The sequence below is a fragment of the Dioscorea cayenensis genome, chromosome 19 (genome assembly GCF_009730915.1).
Source record: "Dioscorea cayenensis subsp. rotundata cultivar TDr96_F1 chromosome 19, TDr96_F1_v2_PseudoChromosome.rev07_lg8_w22 25.fasta, whole genome shotgun sequence".
NCBI classification, from domain to species: Eukaryota; Viridiplantae; Streptophyta; class Magnoliopsida; order Dioscoreales; family Dioscoreaceae; genus Dioscorea; species Dioscorea cayenensis.
This window is the reverse complement of record NC_052489.1, coordinates 16,861,986-16,876,008: the sequence shown is the minus strand read 5'-3', so window position 1 is coordinate 16,876,008 and position 14,023 is coordinate 16,861,986. Positions and strand designations below refer to the sequence as shown.

Here is a 14,023-nt window from a genome sequence, read left to right as displayed (position 1 = left end):
GGTTTTCGAGTGCTATACGACCCCCATACGACCCCTATACGGCCCGTATGCCTCGGGGGTATATATACTCACTTTTAGGGCTGATTAGAGGAGACTTTTTGCTGGCTGACTTTTGGGAGATCATTTGGGAGATTTTGGGCGACCTTGGGGAGGAGAAGAAGGGCAAGAAAGCTAGAAGATCATTCAAGCCCAAGGTCCAAGGCTCTCAAGGCAAGAAGGCAACATCATTCAAAGGGGAGATCGATCACGACTTGAAGGAAGGAGAACGCGGCTAGAGAGGCGTCATTCGGCATTCCTTTGGCGGGGAAGCGTCATTCAGCATATTCTCGCCTCATCCTTCACCATTTCATCTAGGGAGTGTCATACTATGTCTTTGTTTCATGTTTTTGCTTGATTGTATGCTTTGTTATGAGATGATGACACACTAGACCCCCAAAGGCCACGGGTGTTGGTGAACCTTGGGGGTTTTTATCATGTATTTTGGATGATTACTTGTTAATTCTATGCTTGGGTATTTTTTTGAGATCTAATCCATTGTTTTCATGCTAAGTGTTACACCAAGGAGAAATCCGTAGCTCTTTTATGAATGATGCATGTAGATGTGACTTGCTCGCATGTATTAGGTCATGAATGGATTAGAAGGGGATACTTATATCATCACGCCGAGAAATCGGGTGTTTGGTAGCCCTCCATGTAGGTTTAATCCGAAGAAGAGTAGGTTTATTCCTAAGCGAGATTTCCTTGTACTTAATGCAATCGTAGGAATGTAGATTTTGGAAGAAATTCCTATCTATGTTCAGTATGGGATTAGGGGTTCAATCGCCGAGAAATTGGGGTTGTTCTAATCTTGGAATCTCATGGTCCAATTTACCCTTGCATCTTTAGATCATCATCCATGTTGCATGATAACCCCTCAAGGGGATCCACATCCATAGGCCTTTGCATTTCATCGATTATCTTGCTTGCTTATTGCTTGTTCTCTCTAATTTGTTCATAATATTGTTTTAATCTTGTTTTAGTTTTAATTGCACCTATTAGAGTAAAACCCATCACTTGAGATCTTAGGCTAGATAATAGCTCGAGAAGGAGTAATAGGAGATCCTTAGCCCCGTGGAATACGATCCTCGTGTCTTCACACGAGGTATTACTTGGCGATCCCGTACACTTGCGGGGAAGCAATCAGAAAGGTAAACCCCCTAGTGAGTGCTTGGATTTGTGAACCCTAGGATGTATTTGTTTCATTAAACCTTGTTATTATGCTTTCATTAATTGATGTTTTATTTGTGTTCCAATCTTGAATGCTTGATTGATTGAATGCTCCCTTAGAGTGACACTAGGGTTGAGAGTTCACCTTAGTAACCCTTGTGAGTGAGTGACACACCACGAGAGTTAAACAAAGCTAGATTGGAGAGGGTTGAGAGGGTGAGTCGAGAGGTAGCGGAGCGTCCCTTTTCCCCTCCTGTGTGATTCATTATACCTCCATTTCCTTGAGTTCTTTGCGGTCATAGAAGAGTGAATGGGCTAAGGGATGACCTTCCACTGGGGCTTAGTTGCAGAGGCAACGGAGTGAAGTGTTGAAGTGATTTTAGCACCTATGGCTTAATTGTGACTAGGGACCTTTCACCTAGACCAAAGGATTAGGTCTACATCTAGGAAGAGGATTTATCACTTGGAATCCCTAGAACTCATTGTGATTCTATACGAGTGCGAGGTTGAGAGATTGTTCAATTTCTCCTCCGGGACATGTATAGAGTTAGGCATAATTGACCTTAGATTTGGGACCATGTGTTGAAAGATCTCCATGACTCATTAATGCATTAATTAGAAAGCATATTAGAGGGTTTTTGCACTTGAAATGATTGTCCTAGGCGGAACAATATCAGGGTACCCCATTTATATCGATTGCCTTACCTCCCCTTTACTTGTGCCTTCTCTCATGTCTCTTTTACTTTTATTTACATTACATCTTGTTACACAATTATTATTAACTTTTCGTTTAGTTAAGAAATAATTTAAGTATTTTTATTCCCCACTCCCTGTGGATACAATACCCACTCATCTGGGATTTATTAATTTAATAAACCCGTGCACTTGCGGGACATATGTAAGGGGCGTTGTCACTTTTCATCGAGGCAACATAAATGGGTACACGTTTATGCCATAGATTGCAACTCTTCTTCAATCAAAGTCCTCATTAGTGAAGATCTTGCTATCAATGCACAAGTTAGAATACGCAAATGTGACTGTCTTTGTGCCCCTCCACCTCATTGTAATGACTTGAATACATGGAGGTTAGCACACATTCACGTATCTTAGAGCCCCACTTGTGTCTTCGTGTTTGTTCCTTCCAAGATTCCATCCAATAGTGCGTTCACGGTCTACTTTTGGGTTATTTTCTTAATACTTAGCTTCACAACCCTAAATGCGCAAAAGAACAAGAATACACATGTATTAGCGCTTAAACCTGATAAAAGTAATGCTCATCAAAAGAAAAGAACATTTCGCATTCTTAACAGACAAGCACTTATCAATATACTTCAAAAGCTCCATGGAATTGGCAACTCCACTCCTCCGGTGTCTCTAACTCACCCTTGGCCTCCTAAGCTCAAGTGATGGTAGCTGATCATCATTCCCTTGAAGGTTCCTCCACTGAAGAAGAAACCCTCGAACCAAGATATTTAGAAAAACCTAAGTCTGGGCAGTTAAAGGGATTTTTGGGGCTCAACATGGTCTAAGCAGAGTTGTGCATAGACTGTGCTCTTCTTGAAGTTTTTGAGTGTAAAGGGTAAGTACCAACTCGAGGAAACCATAGGGAGAGCATGATCATGCTCCACCAGTGCTTAGCTTGAGCACGCCCATGAATGAGCACATGGACCGTACTTTCCCTGAAAGTATAGGATCATCTTTCCCCGAAGTAATCACAAGGAGAAAGTACCCCTGTGCATCACCCGTGCTCTCATTGACAACTTTGGAAATCCCAGACAGGAAACCATGGGGAGGTGGCATGCCTATGCTCCGCCCATGCTCACATTGGACACTTAGAAGAATTGTCTTCATTGGTTGATTTTTTCCCTGATTTCACTTGACATGTGTTATGAGCCCTAAAACCTACAGAAAGACAAACATACCCAAAATAGCATCATTCATAGACAAAATGCACTAAAAGACAAGCGAATGAGTGCATTGGAGATATGCAAAATGTGATATAAAATGCACTCATCATTTACACACTAGGCTCTAACGTTCCTTTGTTATCTTTGAATTCCTTATCTTTTATGAAATTTGAGGTCCTGCACTCATCTTCTTTTCTTATGAACCCAGTGTTATTGCTTGGGGACAAGTGATGTGAACACTCGCAAGTCCATGGGGTCATCAAGTAATACCCTATACATGATACAAGGGGCATACTCCATACGGGACACCTATTTCAGCAAGAAAGGGAAGTGCCAAAATGGAATAAAGTAAAGTCATCCATCCGCTGTATCGGAGAACAATGCTTTGTATGTGGTCCTCCATTTACCTCTGATTCCAGGCTTGGTCCATCTTCCTTCCTCGCCCTATCTATGCTTGAGCCTTGCTTGTTGACTCTTCTCCATTCCATCTAGAGGAAAAAGGAGAATTCTTAGTCGATCTGATCTGCTTCCTACCGTCTCGCTGTCACCAGAAAAGCCTAAGAGGACTGCCCCATCATATAGTAAGGGCTCGTGGAGATCACAATGATCTTAGTTACCTTAACGGCTTACCGGTTGGTTAATTGCTTACCTGCTAGAGCAAAAAATAGGGAACTGTACCGGCTTATGGAGTAAATGTAGCCACAGAGCTACCCCTACTTCCTCTTTACTCATTGTTTAGCCAACAAATTCGAGTGTGAGTGTCCTAAATCACAAAGAAGATTAGAAAGAACTAAAGTAAAATGTCTACATGCAGGGTGAATGAGTGGAAGGTCGTATTCCCAAGGCCCAAGGAGCTACCCTTACTTTCTCTTTGCATGTTGTCTGGCCTAGATATTCGAGAGAGTGCTCTAAACTACAAAAGAAATAGAAAAAACTCTAGGACGGATGTCTACAGTCGAGGTAAAATGGGGGTAAAAATCAAGGGATGAAGCTGATCACAGATGTGGATTCCCTCGGGGTCACTAATGTGAGAAGGATGGTAGAACTACCATGCAACTGGTGGTATGGACCAAGAGATTCCTAAGATAGGTCAACCCGATGGTCAAGGCAATTGACCCCTAATCCAATATGAGTATTTATACTGAATTTCTTCCGACCAAAACCTTTTATGATTGCATTAAAAGCGGAGAAATCTCTAATTATTCACCTTGAAAGTGTTGCAGATTTCCAATAAATTCTTCAAGTGTTCATACGGGTCTTTATTCTGAAACCCATCAAATTGGCACATCTGCTGCACCATTTGTATGAAGTTTGGTTTCAACTCAAAATTATTCGCCGTAATAGGAGGAAAAACAATGCTAGACCCCACTCCTTCTAAGTTTGGTCGAGCAAAATTTGAAATGCTTTGTTGCTAATTCCCAGCCATTTTTCCCTCTTGATTCACCTAAATACTCACTTCCACATACCCAGCTTTGTTTAGATTGACTTGCCTCAATCTTCTTTGAAAACTTCTCATAACTTCAGGATCTGGGCTTGCTAATGGAGATAAAGTGCTCCCTCAGGTCATACAATTGTTCCTTCACAGAAGAAGATGAAGCAAAATCAGCTCAAGATTCAAAAGTAAAGTAAGAAAAGAAGGATAAGATGAATAATCAAACAAACGAAAAGAGATATTCATAAATATGAAATGTATAAACAAACTAGATCACCATAATCCTAATTTTCCTAAAAAAATGTAGTCCTTGGAAACGGCACCAAAAACTTGATGAACTCTCCACAAGTGCACATATCATTTTTAGTAATAAAGTGGTACCCACAAGGGGGTAGGGTTGTCAAAACATAGAGACTGGACTTCTAGTACTAGTTGATCCTCTAATGTCTAGTCAAATTAAAAGGGTGATAAAGAAAATAAAAACTAAACAAGACTAAGGAACAAAGGGATAGAAGGACCAAGTAGACTAGGGTTGAGTTTTAATAACAAGATAGCAATGCCCCCCAATGATTCCTATGTGCTCAAGATATCGACTTAAGTCTAATGCTTACCAAGGTACAAGTTCTGCAAGTGTAACTATGGGTTTCATATACGTCAAGTTTTGTAACCATACTAGGTAATCACAACTATGGTAATTCACACATGCCAAGTTTTACACAAGCATCTATGCAAATCAAGTACGCCAAGTTATGTAACACATGAATAAACACAAGAAAACAATAGAACTCCATAGGCATTAGAACTCAAGCAGTCAAAGTATCAGAGACAACATAGTTCACAATCACGGGGCACCATGGAATGGTTAGCTCCTCATGAATAGAGAGAAGAAGATAAACATAAGGAAGAGAAACATCTAGAATTCCCCCTTTCATAAGATCTCTTGAAAAGTACTTCAAGAACTCCATGGAATAGGTAACTCCATTTCTCATGCGTCCTAACTCACCCTTGATCTCCTTAGCTCATATGGTAATGGCTGATCATCATTCTCTTGAGAGCTCCTCCAATGGAGAAGAAGACTCCCGAACAAAAGATAGTAAGAAACCCTAATTCTGGGAGTTAAAAAGGAACTTTTGGGCTCAACATAGTCTGAGCACAGTCGTGCTCAGACTATGCTCTTCTCAGAGCTTCTAAGTAGAAAGGGCTAAGTGTCATCCAGAGATAATCATGAGGAGAGCATGGTCGTGCTACACCGGTGCTTAGTTTGAGCACGCCCATGAAAAGAGCACGTAAACCATACTTCCCCTGAAAGCATAAGCCACTCCTATCCAGAGATAATCACGGGGAGATAGCACCCCCGTGCTTCGCCCATGCTTCTGCTGAAGAGAAGGGGAGTCACCTTCCAGAGAACCATGGGGAGATGGCACGCCAGTGCTCAGACCGTGCTTGCATTGGACACTTAGAGAAATTGTCTTCTTTGGCAACTTTGTCCCTGATTTCACTCCATATGTGTTATGAGCCCTAAAAGCCTGCATTAAAGATAAGCATATTTAGAATAATACCACTCATAAAGAAAAAGTGCTAAAAGATGAGAAAAAGAGTGCATTGGAGGTATGCAAAATATGATATGAAATGCACTCATCAATGTCCTAGTTGTATTCGCTTACAGGAATTCTCAGTCTTTTGTTAGCTTTGTGCTAATTCAAGGGAGGTGTTGTTCACTTCAATTAAATTAATGCAGTGATTGTCCCGTGCCTGACTATAAGTCAGGGTGTGACATGGTGTAGATTGAGGATGAAAGGAGGATAATGTAGACAAAGGAAAGAGTGGCTCCATTTGAGGCTAAGATGAGAATGAAAGGGAAAAATGGGTGCTTACATCATTATGAATAGGGAAGTCCCACTTTCAAGCTATTGTTAAAGATCACTAAAGTCCCACTTTAGGACTTTTTAAATCAAAGTAAACCAAATGAAGTGGGGTGTTATGAAAGTTTGACTTCCAACTTCCATAATTACTTCCAATGAAAGTGTTCATAAGAGAGCCACTTTGATGCGCATTGTGTTCTGTGCACTATTCTGCAAGTATACGAATCATCAAATAATAGTGCTTATTTGAGTAGGGTTGTCATAGCCACAGGAACTGAAGATTCTAGTACTAACTCAACCCTCATTTTCTAGTTAAGAATCAAGTTGTCAAGGAGTGAATTGCTAGCTAAGATTTAAGATTACTAGGAATTAAGGTCGAGGTTTGACAACGCCCTTTTGCGTGTGAACCACAAGTGCATGAGTTTGTCAAAGTAATAATACCCTGGTGAGTGGGTAGTCATATCCACAAGGAATAGTGATTAGAAATACAAACATTGCTATTTAACTAGAATAAGGATAAATTGATAGTGATGTAAACAAAATCAATGAAAATATAAATAAGGAAAGAAGGAGGCGCAAATAAAATATAGGAGAGGCAATTGACAGAAATTGGGGCACCCGGACATTGCTCAGACTAGGACTATTGTAAGTGCAAGACCAACCATTATGTTTCTCAACTAATGCTTAATGAGTCATGGAAATCCTAAAACACACGGTCCCAAACCTAAGGTCAACTGTGACTAACCTACACTATGCCCGGACAGAGAAATCGCTCAGTCTCGATACCTCACACTGTGCAAGGTTATATAAAACTCTAGGGACTGCAAGTGATAAACTCTATTCCCTTATGTAGATCTAACCCTTTGGTCCAGGCGAAAGACAGATTAAGCCCCAGATACTAAGGATTACTTCAACGCTTCACTCTGTTGCTCACGCAACTAAGCCCCAGCGGAGTTCATCTCTTAGCACTTCACTCTATTGTGACCGCAAAGAACTCTTGGAATGTGGAGGTAGAATTAATCACACCGAAAGGGAAAGGGGGCGTTCTGCTACCTTTCTATTCACCCTCTCAACCCTCTCCAATCTAGCATTGTCTAACCCTCATGGTGTGTCACTCATCCACAAAGGTTACCAAGATGGATTCTCAACCCTAGTGTAACTCTAAGGGAAAATCAACTCAACAAGCATTCAAAATTGGAACTCAATTAAAGACATCAATTAAAGAAAGCATAATAAAATGTCAATGAAACAATAACATCCTAGGGTTTAGAAGCCCAAGAACCCTCTAGGGGTTTAGCTCTCCATGGAGCAAAATACAATCAATAATGAAATCACTTACAGGAGCTCTATGGAGAGCATAGTCAAACTACTCAATATGAAATATCAATAGAGCTTTTTAGGGCAAAGATGAGTGAGAGTGGTGAAGTTAAAGAGCACGCCCCCAACATGATCTCTATGATTGAGAGGTTGGAAGCTCTTGAGTCTTCCATGGACTACAACAGTCGTGTCGATCTCATCTTGCAGTCTCTTCCTGATTCCTTCTCTCAATTCATTGTTAATTTTAACATGAATGATATTGAGTACACACTGACGGGTCTTCTTAACAAGTTAGTGAGTGCTCAGTCTCAAATGAAGACTAAAGGGAAGGATGTTGTTGCTTTGGCTATCTCTACCTCTAGGCCCTCAAAGCCTAAGAAGAAAAAGATGATCAATGAGCAAAATGTTTTGGCTCCAAATTGGGAGGAGTAAGTAAGAAGAAAGGTAAGGCTCCTACGGTTTGTGAGGTGACACCTCCAAGCAAGGGGAAAGTGTTTCCATTATGGCAAGGTCGGTCATTAGAAGCGGGACTGGCCACGGCTCAAAGCAAGCAGTGTTATAGGTATGAAATGATTTGTTTTTTAAACAAATTGTTCAATTTTATATTTTCTACTTCTTGGATTCTTGATTCAGGAGCTAGTGCTCATATTTGTATTATGAATCAGGATCTGGAAAAAAGAAGGAAGCTGGGTGAAGGAAAGGTGATGATCAACATGGGAAGCGGACATAGTGTCATAGCAAGTTTCATAGGATCTAGTTATATTCTTTTATATTCTGGACATATCTTATTTTTAGAGGATTGTTTAGTATTACCAAATGGGTTAAAGAACATTATTTATATTCCTGTTTTAGTCAAAAAATAATGTCTTTAAATTTCATGAAACTAATTGTGATATCTATTTTGGAAATAAATTAGTTGGCAATGCCTCTTTACTAAATGTTCTAAATAAATGTGTTGTGAATGCTATCACTAAAAGATATGGTAGGCATGAGCTAAATCAAAAACTTGTACGTCATTTGAGATTAGGTCATGCTAGAGAATAAAGGATTCATGAGTTGGAGAAGGATGGCCTCATAGGTCCATCGGGATTAGATCCCTATCTGACATGTGAGTCTTATCTCTTTGCCAAGATGGCCAAATCCCCTTTTATTGGACATCTTGAGAGGCATCACAAGTTTTGGATTTAGTGTACACCGATGTTTGTTGGCCGATAAACGAGATGGCTCACGGTGGTTTCCACTATTTCATAACTTTTACAGATGACCATTCCAGGTATAGTTATGTATACTTAATGAGGAAAAAGTCAAAGGAACTTGACATGTTCAGAAAGTATAAGGCTTTAGTGGAAAATCAAACTAGTTATCGTATAAACACTATGATCGGATCATTGTGGTTAGTATATGAATACCAAGTTTGACTTTTTCTTAAAGGAACATAGGATAGTTTCACAATTGACACCACCAGCGACTCCTCAATTAAATGGGGTAGCTCAGCATAGGAATCAAACCTTGTTGGACTTGGTTCATTGTATGCTTAGCTACATGGACTTACCTATTTCTTTGTGGGGTCATGCGTTTCTCACTACTACACACATCTTGAACAGGTGTCCCTCCAAGTCCGTCCCTCAGACCTCACATGAGAAGTGGAAGGGAAGGAAACTAAGTTTTATACACATTAAAATTTGGGGATGTCCAGCCTATGTCAAGAAGACTAAGATTGAAAAGTTAGAGGTTAGAACCTTAAAAGGACATTTTATTGGTTATCTATAAAATTCAATTTGATACCTCTTCTACTTGAATGATGATCAATGGATTATTATAGCTTTAGAAGCCCACTTCTTGAAAAATGAGTTCATTCGAAAAGGTGGAGCTGGTAGATTGATTGTTCTGAATGAACAAAATGAGACACCTAAGGAACCTATTGTTCAAGAACAACGAAGCAAACCTATTATAACACAACACTATTGCAATAATCTAGTAGAGTATCTCTACCGTAAGAGAGATATGGTTATCTACTACAAGGAAAGCATAATTTGTATACTATAGAAAAAGGGAACTATGGAAACAATCCCTTTACTTATGATCAAGCAATAATGGATGCGGACTCTGCTATGTGGCAACTTTCTACACAAGCAGAGATGGATTCGATGTATTTGAACCAAGTTTGAACTCTAATAGATTGACCCAAAAGGATAGTTCCTATTGGTTGCAAGTGGATCTATAAGAGAAAGATTAGTCCCGATGGCAAGGTGGATACCTATAAGACCAGACTAGTGGCAAAAAGGTATAGTCAAAACGAGGGTATTGACTATAAGGAAACCTTTTCTCTAGTAGCTATGATCAAATCCATTATTATTTTTCTTCCGATAGCCACACACCTAGATTATGAGATTTGGTAGATGGATGTCAAGACTACATTCCTGAATGGATACCTAGAGGAGAAAATCTATATGGAACAACCTAAGGGTTTTGTGTCCGAGGCTGACTCTCACAAGGTGTGTAAGCTTCATAGGTCTATTTACAAACTTAAGCAGGCCTCTCATAGTTGGAATCTTCATTTTGATGAAGTTGTTAAAACATTTTATTTCATAAAGAATGAAGATGAACCATGTGTCTATAAGAAGGTCAGTTGGAGCAAGATGTCATTCTTGGTATTGTATGTAGATGATATTCTGCTTACCAGAAATGATATAAGCATTTAACTTCGGTCAAATCTTGGCTTTTCAAGCACATTCTCCATGAAAGATTTGGGAGAAGCCACATATATCCTTAGAATTCGCATCTAAAAAATAGAGTGAATAGAAAGATGGGTCTTTCCTAAGCACTTTACTTAGAGAAAGTCTTGAAGAGAAACTCTAAGAAAGGGCTTCTACCTATGAGGCATGGAGTCCATCTCTCCAAGTCCATGAATTCTTTAGGGTGAAGAGGATAGAAATGAGATGTGTATGATACCCTATGCGGCTGTAATTGGTAGTCTGATGTATGCCATATTGTGTACAAGACCGGATATTGCGTAGGCTGTTAACATTGTGAGTCGGTTCCAAGCTAACCCAAGAAAGGAGCATTGGATAATTGTGAAGTGTATTATGAGGTACTTAAGAATGACTAAAGATATGCTTCTAATCTATGGAAATGGAGATTTAAGAGTGGATGGTTACACAGATTCAAATTTCCAGTCTGATGTTGATGATTGAAAATCTACTTCAGGGTTTGTATTCACTCTCAATGCTGGAGCAGTAAGTTGGAAGAGTTCTAAGCAAGGTACCACTGGAGATTCCACTACTAAGGCTAAATATGTGGCTACTTCGGAGGCCGTGAAAGAAGCTATTTAGATTAAGAAGTTTTTTATAGAACTTTAGGTGGTTCAAAGTGTCGAGCTCCCATTATCACTTTATTGTGACAACAATGGAGCTATAGCACAAGCCAAAGAATCAAGGTCTCACAGCAAATCCAAACATATTGAGCGACGATACCATATCATTCGAGTGATCAATTGAAAAGGCGACATAACCATGCAGAAAATAGCCTCATGGATAACTTAGCTGACCCACTCATGAAGCCACTATCATAAGCAGTGGTAGATCAATATCTTGAGAAGATGGGTGTAAGATACCATAGTGGTTGGCATTGAGTGTAAGTGGGAGATTGTTTGGATAATTCCCTCGAATGCCAACGAGGATACTTGTATTAGGGGATTTCATTTGTATTATACATTCTTATTATTATTATTATTAGGCATTTATTTTGATGTTCATACAAATTTTGTGATGGCATTTTAATTAGTTTTGAACATTATAGTCCTTTTGTATTGTGTTAAACCTTCTACTCTTTATAGGATAAGAAAGAGAATAGGAGAAGGGTTTAGTACTTATACTATTAAATAGTTCATAAATCAGAGAATCTTTAATTGGGCGTTAAAAATTCATAAGGATTTATATGGCATATACTTTGACAAAGAGTGCTAGTTGAACAGTATGGAATAGTGGGAGTATATGTCATAAATATATCACTGGGATTATTGTATTCGAACATGACTCACAATAATTCAATCGCATGAGATTTACTCTTTGCTAGTTAATGATTGGGATTGTTGGTTTTGATCATATGAGTGGACCTTAGACCTAAGGTATCATGATCACAATATGCTTGTGGTGTGAACACCTGTAAGTGCACGAGGTTATCAAGTAATACTTTGTGTGTAACACAGGGGTCATATTTCACGGGGCCAAGGAGCTACTATTACTTCCCTTTCATCTATTTTCCAGCATAACACTTCAAATGATGAATAATAATTATAAAAAGAGAAAGAACTAATTAAAATAAAACCCAGACTACTACTACTCAAAATTGGCATTCAAGGGAGAACCAAACATAAGAAGGGGTGATTTGGACAAGGAATCCCCCTAGGTTTGTCATTAAGCCTTGAACTCAGGATGATATATTGTGATGGTTGTTTGGACCAAGAGACTCCTAAAGTAGGAAATCCCGAATCCCTCGGTGATTACCCCCAATCCCATACAAGTATTGGTTCAGAATCTCTTCCGACCAAATCCTCCTATGATTGCATTGAATGTCTGGAAATCTCTAATCAGGATATCGATACTCAATACCTAGGTCCAATCCTAATGGTTGGAGGGGTGCCAAATACCCGAATTCCTCGGTGTATTGGTACATGGATCCTTTTCAAGCTATGTGAGTACAAGGGCGCATCCCGCCCTCCTTATACAAACTAGAATTTGAACCACAGAGTTCTCATGCAACCCAAAACATACAAGAATAGGCAAGTCAGGCTCGTGATGTAAAACAATCACTTCTTGGGAGGCAACCCAAGTTTTCAATTCAAGTTTTGTGTTAGTTTTCAGATTTTGTAGCTTTAAAGTTTGCATAAGTGGTTTCGTCATCTTATTATGGTTGGTGTGTGATTTATCATGTCGTCTTGGTGCTTTTGTGTTTACTCATTCCCTTCACACGTTTGAATTGATTCTAGTATGTTTCTTTGGAGATTTTTATTTTATTTGGTGTATTTGGAATCAATTCTAAAAATTCTGTATGCTTGAGAGAGTGAATTTTTTTAACTGTTCATTGGCTTAACTTTGTGAAGGATTTTTTGAGTCCATGGCCATGAGTCACAAACCCATGGCTGTGGATTTTAGCTTATGGGGCTTTTCTTGGTTTTCGGAAGAGTACACGGCCATGGGAAGCATCCCATGGCAGTGGGTTTGCTTAAATTAGCAAATTTTTTTATCTCTAGAGGAGTTCACCGTCGTGGGGAGGGGGGGTTAAAATTTGCCCAACCCACGGCCATGGGGTTGAATGCTGAAATTTTTAGTGGATAGAGAGGCCAACAACTGTGGTTCACAAACCCATGGCCGTGGGTCTCATATTTTTCAAGATTTTTGAGTGGGCTGAGAGCCCCACGGCCATGGGTTTATTATTTGTTGTTTTCTTGGCTTGGGGCTGCGTTTTAGAGCTAGTAAAGTCACTCTTTGCACCTTGCACTTCTTCACCAACTTGTTTTCTTCTCTTAAGAAGTTTCTTCTCATGCATTTCTTTGTGTTCTTGTGAGTTGTTCTATTTTGTGTGCCTTAATTTTTCATTCTTTGAGCTTTATTGCACTTCCCTCCATTCCGTGCAGGTCCCCTTGAGCACGATTGCATCTATAGCCGTATGAGTTCTTCACACAGCGGCCTATCCACATACACCTACAGAAGCAGTCCACGCCACTTCCTGGATTCCATAACATGCTTCATTATGGAGTCAGGGGAGTATTGTTTTAGTTGCGCATCCCCATTCTTGATCAATATTTTATTTCTTTCATTTGTGTGCTTACATGCGTACATTGGGGACAATGTACATCATAAGTGTGGAGAAGGGTTTGAATTGCACAGTTTATGCTCTTTATGACACATGCACATTTCATGCTCACTTTTGCACATACTTGCTCAATCTATCCTATGATGGTTCACTTTAGGGTTAAGAATGACATTCTATAACTTAGGAAGACTTCGAACACTAAGAGCGTCCATTACACTAGTTGTTTTCCATTTTTGAAGATTTTTTTGTTCAAATGCTTGTTGTGGGCATCTTACTCACTCATTAGACCCCTTTAAACCACATAGTTAGTAGAAAAATGAGAAAATTATATTAAAAAAAAATCTTGAGATTTAGGGGTAGAAAGGGCTACCTTTTGTGAAGTATGAAGCTACTCTCATCAGTCATATACTAGCTATGCCCTAATGAAAGCAAGAGCTATCTCACAAGAAGTTTGAAAGCTACCACCCTAAGTGTTGTGTGGAGAA

At 39.5% G+C, this 14,023-nt stretch overlaps 1 protein-coding gene across 1 annotated transcript; it reads left to right on the top strand.

Moving 5' to 3' along the window:
• The first annotated feature begins 7,814 nt into the window (after positions 1 to 7,814).
• LOC120284092 lies at positions 7,815 to 8,156 on the top strand. The gene has a single exon (XM_039290899.1). The coding sequence runs from the start codon at positions 7,815 to 7,817 to the stop codon at positions 8,154 to 8,156; it is 342 nt and encodes a 113-aa protein (XP_039146833.1).
• The last annotated feature ends 5,867 nt before the right edge of the window (positions 8,157 to 14,023 follow it).

Coding starts and splice junctions, on each gene's coding strand:
- LOC120284092 (XM_039290899.1), top strand. CDS start 7,815: ATGAGTGAGAGTGGTGAAGTTAAAGAGCACGCCCCCAACATGATCTCT.